The sequence below is a fragment of the Anomaloglossus baeobatrachus genome, chromosome 4 (assembly GCF_048569485.1).
Source record: "Anomaloglossus baeobatrachus isolate aAnoBae1 chromosome 4, aAnoBae1.hap1, whole genome shotgun sequence".
Taxonomy (NCBI): Eukaryota; Metazoa; Chordata; class Amphibia; order Anura; family Aromobatidae; genus Anomaloglossus; species Anomaloglossus baeobatrachus.
The window spans coordinates 265,858,781-265,873,255 of record NC_134356.1 but is presented as its reverse complement, the minus strand read 5'-3'; the positions used below and the strand labels follow the sequence as shown (position 1 = coordinate 265,873,255).

Genomic DNA, 14,475 nt, shown 5'->3' with positions numbered 1-14,475 from the left:
GTGACAGTCCATAAAACAGTCAACTTTTTAACTTGTGGGTAGCCGTCCATGCTCCACTACCACTGCCGCTGCCGCCACTCCCAGTACGGGGCACGGGTTCCGTGCTCTGCCTCCTGCTCAGAAGCCAGGCCCACTTGGATGCCCTCGGCGCCGGCTACAACCGGCATCGCTAACTGCCGAGGGCTCCATCTCTCACTGGCCTGCTCCTCCTCTCTGCAGGTGCACTCCGGCTGCTCCACAGCCGTGACGGGGTACCTGGGAGCGGCTGGCGCCACATCTGGGGCAGACATCCAATTGGGTGCCACCTCCGTTGCGGCCGGGCGGACTGCCGGAGCCGACGTCATCACCGTGGCGGCTGGGCGGACTGCCGGAGCCGGGTAAGATGTCATCGGGGTTGCGGCTACTGCTTGTCCAGGAACGGAATTAGGCAAAGTCCTGGCGTCCCTGCCTTTACAGTCCTAGTCACATAAACTGCGGTTCCTTCTTCCTGCTCCCCCTTGGTACTCGGGAGCAGTCCTTCTAGCAACTTTTAAAGTTTCCCTTTCGCTTCCTGTCCTCCGGAGCTTCACTTCCGCCCGCGTTCTCAGGGGGCGGAGCCTCTTTTTCGCACCCGCCGCTCGGAGAAGAAGGCGCCAAGCTGTTGTTTTTGGTGCCTAAAATGGCGGCTAAAATGGCGGACTTCGGGATTTTTCCTCAGCGGGACGCCGCTGACGGACGGGGCAAGGGGCACTTCCTCCAGGTAACTGGATGGGTTCGATCTTGTTCGCCAAATGTGTCGCCCGGGGACCAGGGGTACTCAGATCCGGGCCACGGGGTCACTTCTGTGGGTATCACGGTGGCGTGACCCGGTCTGTGATCCCAGGCTCCACAGTAAAAGGGGATTTGGTAAGGGAGATTGTCCGTGACGCCACCCACGGTTGTGGTGAGGTTGGAACACCACCGCTGCTCTGGACGGGGATCCCGGGAGCGATGGTATGGAGCAGCTAGATGTTATGTCTCCCCTCCATGGGTAGGGGGTTGGCTGTTCCGGGGCCCGGTGATGGGGTAACCAGGGAGCAGGGCGCAGTGCTGCGGTGCGGTGCCCGAGGGCACGGGCGTACTCACAACTAATTCACATGGAGTCACTGGTAAACTAGGAATTGCCGGTGTCCGCAGCCTTCGGTACGGGGGTGTTAGTGTCCCACACACGGTGCAGCAGCTCCTGTTCTTTCCCTGCAGCCAGATGCCTTTCTCTCAACTCTCTTCCTCTTTCTCCTCAGCCGGGAACGGGGAATCCACTTCCCTGTAGTGATCCGGGTCACCCTAGGTACCGAGGGGCCACTACCCTGCTCCGGCTACCTCTGGCCCCTTCCTCACTACAGCCTGTCCCGGCCTTCTCGGAGCACGCTTCACTATCAGCCTGGGAGCTACAACTCCAGACTTCTCTTCTCTCTGTCTCTCCAAACACTCTGCTCCAGCCCCTCCCCTCTGCTCTGCTTTTCTCTAAAGCTGGTGTCACACTAAGCGACAGCGACAACGACGTCGCTGTTACGTCACCATTTTCGGTGACGTAACAGCGACCTTGTAAGTCGCTGTTATGATCGCTGCTTAGCTGTCAAACACAGCGACGCAGCAGCGATCATAACGTCGCTGTGCTACATGTGCAGAGAGCAGGGAGCCGCGCTTAGCGCTGGCTCCTTGCTCTCCTGCAGCACACATCGGGTTAATTAACCCGATGTGTGCTGCAGCTACATGTCACAGTTCAGAGAGCAGGGAGCCGCGCGCACTGCTTAGCGCTGGCTCCTTGCTCTCCTTGCTACAGTATACATCGGGTTAATTACCCGATGCATACTGCAGCCACATGTCACAGTGCAGGAGCCGGCGCTGGCAGCAAGAGCGGAGGCTGGTAACCAGCGTAAACATCGGGTAACCAGGGAAAGGTCTTCCCTTGGTTACCCGATGTTTACGCTGGTTACAGCTTACTGCAGCTGCCAGTGCCGGCTCCTGCTCGCTTCATTTCGTCGCTCTCTCGCTGTCACACACAGCGATGTGTGTGTCACAGCGGGAGAGTGACGACCAAAAAATGAAGCTGGACATTCAGCAACGACCGGCGACCTCACAGCAGGGGCCAGGTCGTTGCTGAATGTCACACACAGCGACAGCGACGGGACGTCGCTGCAACGTCACAGAAAATGGTGACGTAGCAGCGACGTCGTTGTCGCTGTGTGTGACACCAGCTTTACCCTGGGGGATGTGGTTTGTCTTGCTGCACCGGTGTGGGATCAGATTACCAAGGAGGATTAACTCTTTCTGTGACAACCTGGCTTTGCCAGGGCGTCGCATATAGCAAATCTTGTGCAATTGCAATAATTTTCTGGGACAAATACTTCATTTTATGGAACAATTTCAAAGGTGCCAACACTTTCGGCCATGACTGTATGTAAGCGAAAAACTCTAGAAACTATTCATGCTGTATTAAAATTGAAAAATGACACGAACGAAAAAAAAAAATTGATAACAGTTGGTCGAAGTGTATTCGCGTTAAAAATGGGCTAAAAATATAGATTTGATCTATATAAAATTTGAATCAACTTTGAAATACTTTGATTTATAATTTGTTCTGCTTTTTATTCATATGATGTCTAACTACATGCAATGATCAATGCAGAATGTACAGCGCTGTGCTTTTTCTGCTCTGTACTGTGTTCATTTGGCCACATTGGGAGCTACAAACAGCTGATTGGTGCGGGTGTGGGATCCCTACTGATCTTATATTGATGAGCTATTCTACAAATATTTCATCAATATAAGGCCGGTTTCAGACGTCCGTGTTTAATCAGGTACCAGTCACACACATGGTTATGGTCACACGTGTGTCATTCGGGTTTGCATACTTGTAACAGGTAGCGGAGAAAACACGGGTCTGTGAAATAAAAATATTTTCCATATTTACCTGCTATCTTCTACTCTGCTGCCTCCCGTTCCTGCCCGCCGCTCATTATATTCATCGAGGACAGCACTGCGGGGACAGGTGAGTATTCTGCAAGCACAGTGACATCCAGGAGGTCATCGAAGTTCCCAATGAACTCTGATGACATCCTGTTGACCCCCGCGACACCCGCGCTACAGCTTCATGGGTTTATCAGAGTTAATTAGGAACTGTGGTGAGTCCCCGATGCTGTCCCCGCGATGTTCCAGCTTCCAGGTCTTTACTACACACACACACACACACATATATACACTGAGCACATATACACACACATGGATACACCGTGCACATACACACATAGCGCACATGCATGTATACACTGAACACACACACACACACACGCTGCTATATACTCACCCAGCGATGCGGTCCCCGGCCCTGAAGTCCCCAGCGCTGCTCCTGCTTCCAGCTCCACAGGGCACTGAATATTCAGTGAGTATAATGAGCGGGAGTCAGGCGCGGGTGGCAGCAGAGCTGGAGACAGCATCGCTGTAACAGGTAAATATAGAAAATCTGTTTATTAAAAAGACCCGTGTTTTCTCCGGTACGTGTCACACTGATGACACATTGATCACATCAGTGTGCGATCCGTGTGATACCCGTGCTACCGGCGAAAAAACGGATATGTCTCCATGTGTGCGTGCGGGGCAACGAGGGTGAGTAACAGCAAATAATAACATGGGTATGTGTGGCATCCGTGTTAAAAACGGATGTCACATGTACCTGAAACACGGACGTCTGAAACCAGCCTGAGAAGTCTTGGACAACCCCTTTAAATGGGTTTGCATTGTTTGGGCAATCAAGTTCTGTTCTAAGGGGGACTTAAACTAGGCTGACTTTGCTCTCTAACAGGCAGCACCATAGCATTTCCTATAGCATAGCATTTCCCCTTCACCCTTCCAACATAGCAATATAGTTAGCTTAGATTGATACCCAAAAAACAAAGTGATGACTATTTTTCAGTCTGTATTGCAATTAATATTTTTCTTGATGTTTGATGATTTAGACCTTCATCTTTATCAAGCACGAAAAGGGAACAAAGTGCTGCTGCTGCTGATCTAAATTTAAGCACAAATGTAAATGAATTAAACGTTAATAAATCAGGGTAAGGAACTTGGCTTTGCCATAAATTTACTATTTATTTTAGCTTGTAGAATAAATTATTTGCATTTCTATTCAAAAGCATAATAAAAGGCTAAGAATTCATGTGTAAATGTCTGCATCTGATGTATTACAAATATATGGATACTACAATATTAATGAGTAACTGTCGCTTTAATTTTCATTTTGGAAATCATTAGTACTCATGAAAATGAGCAACTTTGTAATATATCTTATCAGAGATTTACTGTATGTTTTTTCTTCTTCTCCTGTACTGACTTTTCACTCGCAACTCACGGGTAAAAACTGTAAAATCTGTTTTAATAATACAAATTTTATTGATATAAGGCTAAAGCTAGGAGATTATAGTTGTTACTTATAAGTTTCCATGGTAAAAGGAGGGAGGTGCTAGAAGCAGACACCAATATTCTCCTGAAATGAGTTCTCCATATAACTTTATGAGCACTAACTGTCATGTCCGATCTCTGTAATGGGAAAGTCTGTATTCACTAAAAATAAAACAACCATTGTTCTCCGTTTTTTTACTGAATGTTATACTTATGAGATTTGTTGAGGATCATTTTAGATTTTTCCTATATCTTGATTTCTCAGCTCAGCATGATTGCCAAGTCAAGTTGCTATTTTAGATCTCAACTAAATTCTTCTTTGTGTTCCCATAGGTCCCATGCAGTAATTCTTACCGGTCCCTCGGTCTCTTTAGAGCAGGATCCAGAGAAGATTTGGCACATGTCACATTATACCTGCCCTGTCGTATTACAGAATGTGATGTTGGGGGACAAGAGCTGTATATGTAGGTGTAGCAGTCACCAGGTTCCCTATGTGACAGACCTGGAGTTTGACCAGCTGATAAATAAGACTTCATCCTTGGATCAGAACATTGTCGTGTGTGTGGTTTCATCCCTGGGTTATGAGAAAACTGACAGTAAGGATGTGCTAGACCAGCTATATGAAAAGAAGAACCGCTATAGAAGTATGCCATGCATGCAGGTAACTCACATTTATTTAGTTATTATACTTTGTAAAGCGCCTGGGAATATGATGGCACTATATAAGCAGACATGTCCCCTTTGGGGCTCACAATCTATATTCCCTATCAGTATGTGTTTGTGTGGCGCCCATGAATATATCTGCAATCCTTTCCAAGGGGTGCAGAGCCTACCCCCCATGGTTCCAGGTTCCTAATAACCGGTGTCACACCATCAGCGCTACAAATCCCAACCACACCTCACATCAAACCTGTCAGACACACCAGTGGGTTGATTAAGCTGGGAGAGCGCCACCCACCTAGGGGTCAGGCAGACTGGTGGGAGGGAGGAAGTGGAGACCAGAGCTCAGAGTCAGTTCTGTAGTAGCCCTCAGAGAGTGAGGATCTGGGGAGTAGTAGCTCCCAGGGAGGCGACAGGTTGGGTCGCAGACAGTGGTCTGGGACCAGAGGAGTCGGGGACTGGTGGCAGCGACATTGGAAAGGGTGCGACGGGCATAGCCTAGGAGGACTATCGGTATCAGCACCCCAAAAGAACCTACCGGTACCGAGCACGGCGGGGTCCAGGACCCTAGGTAAGGAGCAGGTTCATCCGTCCTGATAATTAACCTGGGAGGGAGAGTATCTTCACAAACTTCCCTAGGAGCTCAGAGATTGAAGGAATCAGCACAACGTGGGGGATAGGGTTTGCCAGAAAAGCAACCCAACTGAAATCCCAAGTGCCAGCCATCAAGAGCACAGCTGCCATACACTCGGGTAGCGGGGCCCCAACAGCTTCACGCCAAGGGGCCACAACCAACACTAAAATTGTGCACGGAGGAAAAGGTCCGGACTATCAAGTGACACCGTTGAGAGTGGACACCTGGACGGTCTCCCCTGTAGTGAATGGATGCATAGAGACTTTGGTTTATCTTCAGTGTGAGTGTCTGCTTTGTAATTCTCATCCAGCACCACGACTACCCGCAGTGAGTACTCTGTTTCCCCTGCACCCTGCACTCCCAAATATCCCACACCAATACCTCAGAGGCCGGGGCCTTCCCTACCTGCGGAGGGACTGACATTTTGCTGCCCCACGCCATCTGCCCCAGTACACCCCTCGGCAGCGGCGGTTCTCCCCTTACCGCAACCCGCAGGTGGCGTCACGAACATTTATCCCCTGTAAATACCCCCTTTTACATTTGAGTGGCCGCAAACCCCTGGGTCCGGAGACCCTCGAGCCACAGCAACCCCGGATCCGAGCAGTTCGACTGCTGCAGGGGCAGCAAATTTGGAGTGTGAGAGGAAACCGGAGTACCTGGAGAAAACCCACGCAAACAAGGGGAGAACATAAAAACTCCTTGATGATTTATTGTATCATTATTATTTGGCAAACAGCACAGCATCGTGGCAAAATCTCTGCAGCTCATCTCCTCACCCTCAGCAAACAGTGTATTGCAAGTTACAGAAAGACCATGACGTGGGGAAAACGGGTGAAAATGCAGGCTAGAAGTCACAAAATGTACAGAAATGCTGTTATTCCTCATGTAAACAAAGGACAGCTTATTCTGAAAAATTACATGAAAGCAGAGTTACCCTTTAATTGTATTTTTGTTGCAGAGTCGGGTGGACTCCTTCCGTCTATTAAAGTATGACATAAACACATGCAATATTGTAACAGGTCATAGACAACCTTTACTGGTCCAGCGACATAATGTGGCTCCAGGAATGATCTTGGTAAGAATATATAATTACTAGTGTTCCATATACCCATGTTTGAACCATAGAATTGAGTGGCAAATGGGGAAAATTTACTATCCTGTTCCCTGAAATGTTGGTTCAAAACGATGTGTTAAATAGTTTTCCTACTTGTATAACAATTCACCATGAGTGTGTGTATGTGCGTGTGTGTATGCGTACGTGCTTGTTTATTTTGGCATATATGCATGTGTGTGTATGTGTACGTGCTTGTGTATGTTGGGGTATATGCATGTGTGTATACGTACGTGCTTGTTTATTTTGGCGTATATGCATGTGTGTGTATGTGTACGTGCTTGTGTATGTTGGGGTATATGCATGTGTGTGTATACGTACGTGCTTGTTTATTTTGGCGTATATGCATGTGTGTGTATGTGTACGTGCATGCACGTGTGTATTTGTATGTCCGCGTATGTCTGTGTGTGTGTAGGTATGTGGACATAAATCTGTGTGTGCAGGGCCGCCATCAGGGCATTACTACTGTGCCTGGTGTAGGGGGACCGGTGAAGAGAGGGGGCCCGGCCAGGTTCGGGGTAAATACTTATCTTTATTAAGCCCCTGGCAGGACAGACCCCTCTTCTTCACCAGGCCCCAGTCACAGAAGCAGCAGTGTCGCTTCACTACCAGACATGACTAATTTGTATGCAAAGCGGCGGCGCATGCAAATTAGCCATGTGCTGGAGTGGAGGCAGGGTGATTGGAGCAGAGCAGGGTGCGTCATCGCTGGGCCGTGCAGCAGGAGGTGAGGTCATCTGAGACCTCATTACACTCCTGCAAGTAACAGCGGCAGAGGTGGCGAGGACGCTGCAGCCAGCGGGACAGGTAAGCGCCTGAGCCAAAGACGATCGCCGGGGGGGGGGCCCGCTGATCTCTGCTGGGGGGGAGCGCTGATCTCTGCTGGCGGGGGAGCGCTGATCTCTGATGGGGGGGGGGGGGCGCTGATCTCTGCCCGGGCCCGCTGATCTCTGCTGGTGGTGGGGGCGGCGTTGATCTCTGCTGGTGGGTGGGCGGCACTGATCTCTGCCCGGGCCCGCTGATCTCTGCTCGGGGGAGCCGCTGATCTCTGCTGGGGGGTGCTGATCTCTGCTCGGGCCCGCTGATCTCTGCTGGTGGGGGAGTGGCACTGATCTCTGCTGGGGGGAGTCCCTGATCTCTGCTAGGGGGGAACGCGGATGTCTGCCCGGGCCTTCTGATCTCTGCTGGGGGGAGCGCTGATCTCTGCCCGGGCTCGCTGATCTCTGCTAGGGGAGCCGCTAATCTCTGATGGGGGGGGGGCACTGATCTCTGCCCAGGCCCGGTGATCTCTGGTGGGGGGAGCCGCTGATCTCTGCCTGGGCCTACTGATCTCTGATGGGGGGGGACGCTGATCTCTGCCCGGGCCCGCTGATCTTTGCTGGGGTGAGCCGCGCATCTCTGCCTGGGCCTGCTGATCTCTGATGGGGAAGGGGGTGCTGATCTCTGCCCGGAGCCGCTTATCTCAGGTGGGGGGGGGGCGCTGATCTCTGCCCGGGCCCGCTGATCTCTGCTGGGGGGGGGCGCTGATTTCTGCCCGTGGCCGACCGCAGGCCCGCCGACCCCAGCCCCTGTCTTGCTTCAGCTAGTTCAGGGGTGGGGAACCTCCACCCCATGGTCTCCTGACACTCTCTACTGTGAGCCTCCTACCTCCCTCTGCTGTGAGCCTCCTGCCTCCCTTTGCTGTGAGCCTCCTGTCTCCCTCTGCTGTGAGCCTCCTGCCTCCCTCTGCTGTGAGCCTCCTGCCTCCCTCTGCTGTGAGCCTCCTGCCTCCCTCTGCTGTGAGCTTCCTGCCTCCCTCTGCTGTAAGCCTCCTGCCTCTCTCGCAGTGCTGTGTGCCACCCTCGCAGTGCTGTGTGCCTCCCTCCAGTGCTGTCTGCACTCCCTCAGTCCTGTTCATGTCCTCCAGTCCTGTTTGTGCCCCTCCAGTGTTGTCCTTGCCACCGCCAGTGCTGTCTGTGCCTAGCAGTACTGTCCGAGCCCCAGCCTCTCCTGTGTGTGTATATATATGTATATATATATATATATATATATATATATATATATGCCCCCATTCCCTCCTGCTGTGATGTGTGTATATGTCCCCAGCCCCTCATGTGATAGATATATACAGTTAGGTCCAGAAATATTTGGACAGTGACACAATTTTCGCGAGTTGGGCTCTGCATGCCACCACATTGGATTAGAAATGAAACCTCTACAACAGAATTCAAGTGCAGATTGTAACGTTTAATTTGAAGGTTTGAACAAAAATATCTGCTAGAAATTGTAGGAATTGTACACATTTCTTTACAAACACTCCACATTTTAGGAGGTCAAAAGTAATTGGACAAATAAACCAAACCCAAACAAAATATTTTTATTTTCAATATTTTGTTGCGAATCCTTTGGAGGCAATCACTGCCTTTAGTCTGGAACCCATGGACATCACCAAACGCTGGGTTTCCTCCTTCTTAATGCTTTGCCAGGCCTTTACAGCCGCAGCCTTCAGGTCTTGCTTGTTTGTGGGTCTTTCCGTCTTAAGTCTGGATTTGAGCAAGTGAAATGCATGCTCAATTGGGTTAAGATCTGGTGATTGACTTGGCCATTGCAGAATGTTCCACTTTTTTGCACTCATGAACTCCTGGGTAGCTTTAGCTGTATGCTTGGGGTCATTGTCCATCTGTACTATAAGCGCCGTCTGATCAACTTTGCGACATTTGGCTGAATCTGGGCTGAAAGTATATCCCGGTACACTTCAGAATTCATCCGGCTACTCTTGTCTGCTGTTATGTCATCAATAAACACAAGTGACCCAGTGCCATTGAAAGCCATGCATGCCCATGCCATCACGTTGCCTCCACCATGTTTTACAGAGGATGTGGTGTGCCTTGGATCATGTGCCGTTCCCTTTCTTCTCCAAACTTTTTTCTTCCCATCATTCTGGTACAGGTTGATCTTTGTCTCATCTGTCCATAGAATACTTTTCCAGAACTGAGCTGGCTTCATGAGGTGTTTTTCAGCAAATTTAACTCTGGCCTGTCTATTTTTGGAATTGATGAATGGTTTGCATCTAGATGTGAACCCTTTGTATTTACTTTCATGGAGTCTTCTCTTTACTGTTGACTTAGAGACAGATACACCTACTTCACTGAGAGTGTTCTGGACTTCAGTTGATGTTGTGAATGGGTTCTTCTTCACCAAAGAAAGTATGCGGCGATCATCCACCACTGTTGTCATCCGTGGACGCCCAGGCCTTTTTGAGTTCCCAAGCTCACCAGTCAATTCCTTTTTTCTCAGAATGTACCCGACTGTTGATTTTGCTACTCCAAGCATGTCTGCTATCTCTCTGATGGATTTTTTCTTTTTTTTCAGCCTCAGGATGTTCTGCTTCACCTCAATTGAGAGTTCCTTAGACCGCATGTTGTCTGGTCACAGCAACAGCTTCCAAATACAAAACCACACACTTGTAATCAACCCCAGACCTTTTAACTACTTCATTGATTACAGGTTAACGAGGGAGACGCCTTGAGAGTTAATTGTAGCCCTTAGAGTCCCTTGTCCAATTACTTTTGGTCCCTTGAAAAAGAGGAGGCTATGCATTACAGAGCTATGATTCCTAAACCCTTTCTCCGATTTGGATGTGAAAACTCTCATATTGCAGCTGGGAGTGTGCACTTTCAGCCCATATTATATATATATAATTGTATTTCTGAACATGTTTTTGTAAACAGCTAAAATAACAAAACTTGTGTCACTGTCCAAATATTTCTGCACCTAACTGTATATATATATATATGTGCTCAGCCCCTCCTGTGATGTATGTGCCTTCAGCATTTCCTACATGATGTACAGTGCTGGCCAAAAGTATTGGTACCCCTGCAATTCTGTCAGAGAATACTCACTTTCTTCTTGAAAATGATTGTAATCACAAATTCTTTGGTATTATTATCTTCAATTCATTTGTCTTCAATGAAAAAAAAATGTCAGAAAGCCAAATTAGATATCATTCCACACCAAACATAAAAAAGGGGGTGGACAAAAGTATTGGCACTGTTTGAAAAATCATGAGATGCTTCTCTAATTTGTGTAATTAACAGCACCTGTAACTTACCTGTGGCACCTAACAGGTGTTGGCAATAACTAAACCACACTTGCAGCCAGTTGACATGGATTAAAGTTGACTCAACCTCTGTCCTGTGTCCTTGTGTGTACCACATTGAGCATGGAGAAAAGAAAGAAGACCAAAGAACTGTCTGAGGACTTGAGAATCCAAATTGTGAGGAAGCATGAGCAATCTCAAGACTACAAGTCCATCTCCTAAGACCTGAAAGTTCCTGTGTCTACGGTGCGCAGTGTCATCAAGAAGTTTAAAGCCCATGGCACTGTGGCTAACCTCCCTAGATGTGGAAGGAAAAGAAATTTTTGACGAGAGATTTCAATGCAAGATTGTGCAGATGGTGGATAAAGAACCTCGACTAACATCCAAACAAGTTCAAGCTGCCCTGCAGTCCGAGGGTACAGCAGTGTCAACCCGTACTATCCGTTGGCGTCTGAATGAAAAGGGACTGTATGGTAGGATACCCAGGAAGACCTCACTTCTTACCCCGAGACATAAAAAAGCCAGGCTGGAGTTTGCCAAAACTTACCTGAGAAAGCCTAAAACGTTTTGGAAGAATGTTCTCTGGTCAGATGAGACAAAAGTAGAGCTTTTTGGGAAAAGCCATCAACATAGAGTTTATAGGAAAAAAAAAAGAGGCATTCAAAGAAAAGAACACGGTCCCTACAGTCAAACATGGCGGAGGTTCCCTGATGTTTTGGGGTTGCTTTGCTGCCTCTGGCACTGGACTGCTTGACCGTGTGCATGGCATTATGAATTCTGAAGACTACCAATAAATTTTACAGCATAATGTAGGGCCCAGTGTGAGAAAGCTGGTCTTCCTCAGAGGTCATGGGTCTTCCAGCAGGACAATGACCCAAAACACACTTCAAAAAGCACTAGAAAATGGTTTGATAGAAAGCACTAGAGACTACTAAAGTGTCCAGCAATGAGTCCAGACCTGAATCCCATAGAACACCTGTGGAGAGATCTCAAAATGGCAGTTTGGAGAAGGCGCCCTTCAAATCTCAGGGACCTGGAGCAGTTTGCCAAAGAAGAATGGTCTAAAATTCCAGCAGAGCATTGTAAGAAACTCATTGATGGTTACCGGAAGCGGTTGTTCGCAGTTATTTTGGCTAAAGGTTGTGCAACCAAGTATTAAGCTAAGGGTGCCAATACTTTTGTCTGGCCCATTTTTGGAGTTTTGTGTGAAATAATCAATGATTTGATTTTTGTTTCATTCTCTTTTGTGTTTTTTCATTGCAAGCAAAATAAATGAAGTTAATAATACCAAAGAATGTGATTGCAAGAAGAAACTGAGTATTATCTGACAGAATTGCAGGGGTGCCAATACTTTTGGCCAGCGCTGTATATGATTTACCAATGTGTTGACTGCGCTCCACACCGAGACAAACTTGGAAAAGCAGTTGTGAGAAGTAACATGATCAATATCGCCGAACATCACAGCCGCACCAAAGAGAAGCAGCTCCAGCCACCACAGTAAAGGGGTACTTTGCACGCTGCGACATCGCAAGCCGATGCTTGCGATGCCGAGCGCGATAGTCCCCGCCCCCGTTGCAGCAGCGATATCTTGTGATCGCTGCCGTAGAGAACATTATTGCTACGGTAGCTTCACATGCACTCACCTGCCCTGCGACGTCGCTCTGTCCAGCGACCCGCCTCCTTCCTAAGGGGGCGGGTCGTGCGGCGTCACAGCAACGTCACACGGCAGGCGGCCAATAGAAGCGGAGGGGCGGAGATGAGCGGGACGTAAACATCCCGCCCACCTCCGTCCTGCCGCATAGCCGGGGTGAGCCTCGGTGACGCAGGTAGGAGATATTCCTCGCTCCTGCGGCTTCACACACAGTGATGTGTGCTCCTGCAGGGGAGCGAGGAACAACATCGTACCGTCGCTGCGCAGCGGCATTATAGAAATGTCGGACCCTACACCAATGATACGATTACAACACTTTTGCGCTCGTTAATCGTATCATAAAGGATTTACACACTACGATATCGACTGCGATGCCGGATGTGCGTCACTTTCGATTTGACCCCACCGGTATCGCACCTGCGATATCGTAGTGTGCAAAGCCTGCCTAAGGGTTAATTAATCAATTAACCAAATATATTAGGGTAATTTTTAAGCTGATAATTTTTTGCGGCCCCCGAAGGATGGTAGAATTTTCCAAATGGCTCCCAGCAGAAAAAATGTTCCCCACCCCTGGTCTAGATGCACGGGAGGGTGCTGAAATGCATCACGGCTCACTGTTTAGAGAAGACGACGTAGGTGCCAGGGAGGGTGAGCAAAATGTTTTTGGTCTTTTTTTGCAGCAAACAAATATGCCAGGAGGCCCCCAGGATGGGTCATATATACCGGGAGGAGGACATATTCACCAGGAGGGGCAGAAACCAGGCTGGGAATATATATGCCCGCATGTGCCCAGGAGGGGGAAAAATAATAATAATTGCAATATATATATTTATATATCTATATACACATGCATACATACATATACACACACCAGGAGCACGAGCCCCCCCCCCCCCTCCCGGAATGTGACATCTATACCAGGATCAAGACATATACACCATGAGTAGCCCAGGAAGGGGTCATATACAGTCATATGAAAAAGTTTGGGCACCCCTATTAATGTTAACCTTTTTTTTTTTTTAATAACAATTTGGGTTTTTGCAACAGCTATTTCAGTTTCATATATCTAATAACTGAATGACTGAGTAATATTTCTGTATTGAAATGAGGTTTATTGTACTAACAGAAAATGTGCAATCCGCATTTAAACAAAATTTGACTGGTGGAAAAGTATGGGCACCTCAACATAAAAGTGACATTAATATTTTGTAGATTCTCCTTTTGCAAAAATAACAGCCTCTAGTCACTTCCTGTAGCTTTTAATGAGTTCCTGGATCCTGGGTGAAGGTATATTTGCCCATTCCTGTTTACAAAACAATTCCAGTTCAGTTAAGTTTGATGGTTGTCGAGCATGGACAGCACGCTTCAAATCATCCCACAGATGTTCAATGATATTCAGGTCTGGGGACTGGGATGGCCATTCCAGGACATTGTAATTGTTCCTCTGCATGAATGCCTGAGTAGATTTGGAGTGGTGTTTTGGATCATTGTCTTGCTGAAATATCCATCCCCTGCGTAACTTCAACTTCGTCACTGATTCTTGCACATTATTGTCAAGAATCTGCTGATACTGAGTTGAATCCATGCGACCCTCAACTTTAACAAGATTCCCGGTGCCGGCATTGGCCACACAGCCCCAAAGCATGATGGAACCTAAACCAAATTTTACTGTGGGTAGCAAGTGCTTTTCTTGGAATGCTGTGTTTTTTTTGCCTCCATGCATAACACTTTTTTGTATGACCAAACAACTCAATCTTTGTTTCATCAGTCCACAAGACCTTCTTCCAAAATGTAAGTGGCTTTGTCCAAATGTGCTTTTGCATACCTCAGGCGACTCTGTTTGTGGCGTGCTTGCAGAAACGGCTTCTTTCGCATCACTCTCCCATACAGCTTCTCCTTGTGCAACGTGTGCTGTATTGTTGACC

General features: G+C 48.2%; 1 protein-coding gene across 1 annotated transcript in view; it reads left to right on the top strand.

Moving 5' to 3' along the window:
- The window catches only part of LOC142301440 (uncharacterized), a 177,228-nt gene that overhangs the window by 135,239 nt on the left and 27,514 nt on the right, over positions 1-14,475 (top strand). Inside the window, exons 14-16 of the mRNA XM_075342446.1 lie at positions 3,975-4,073; positions 4,750-5,077; positions 6,669-6,785. Of these exons, the coding sequence (XP_075198561.1) occupies positions 3,975-4,073; positions 4,750-5,077; positions 6,669-6,785 (544 nt within the window). The remainder of the gene's footprint in view (positions 1-3,974; positions 4,074-4,749; positions 5,078-6,668; positions 6,786-14,475) is intronic.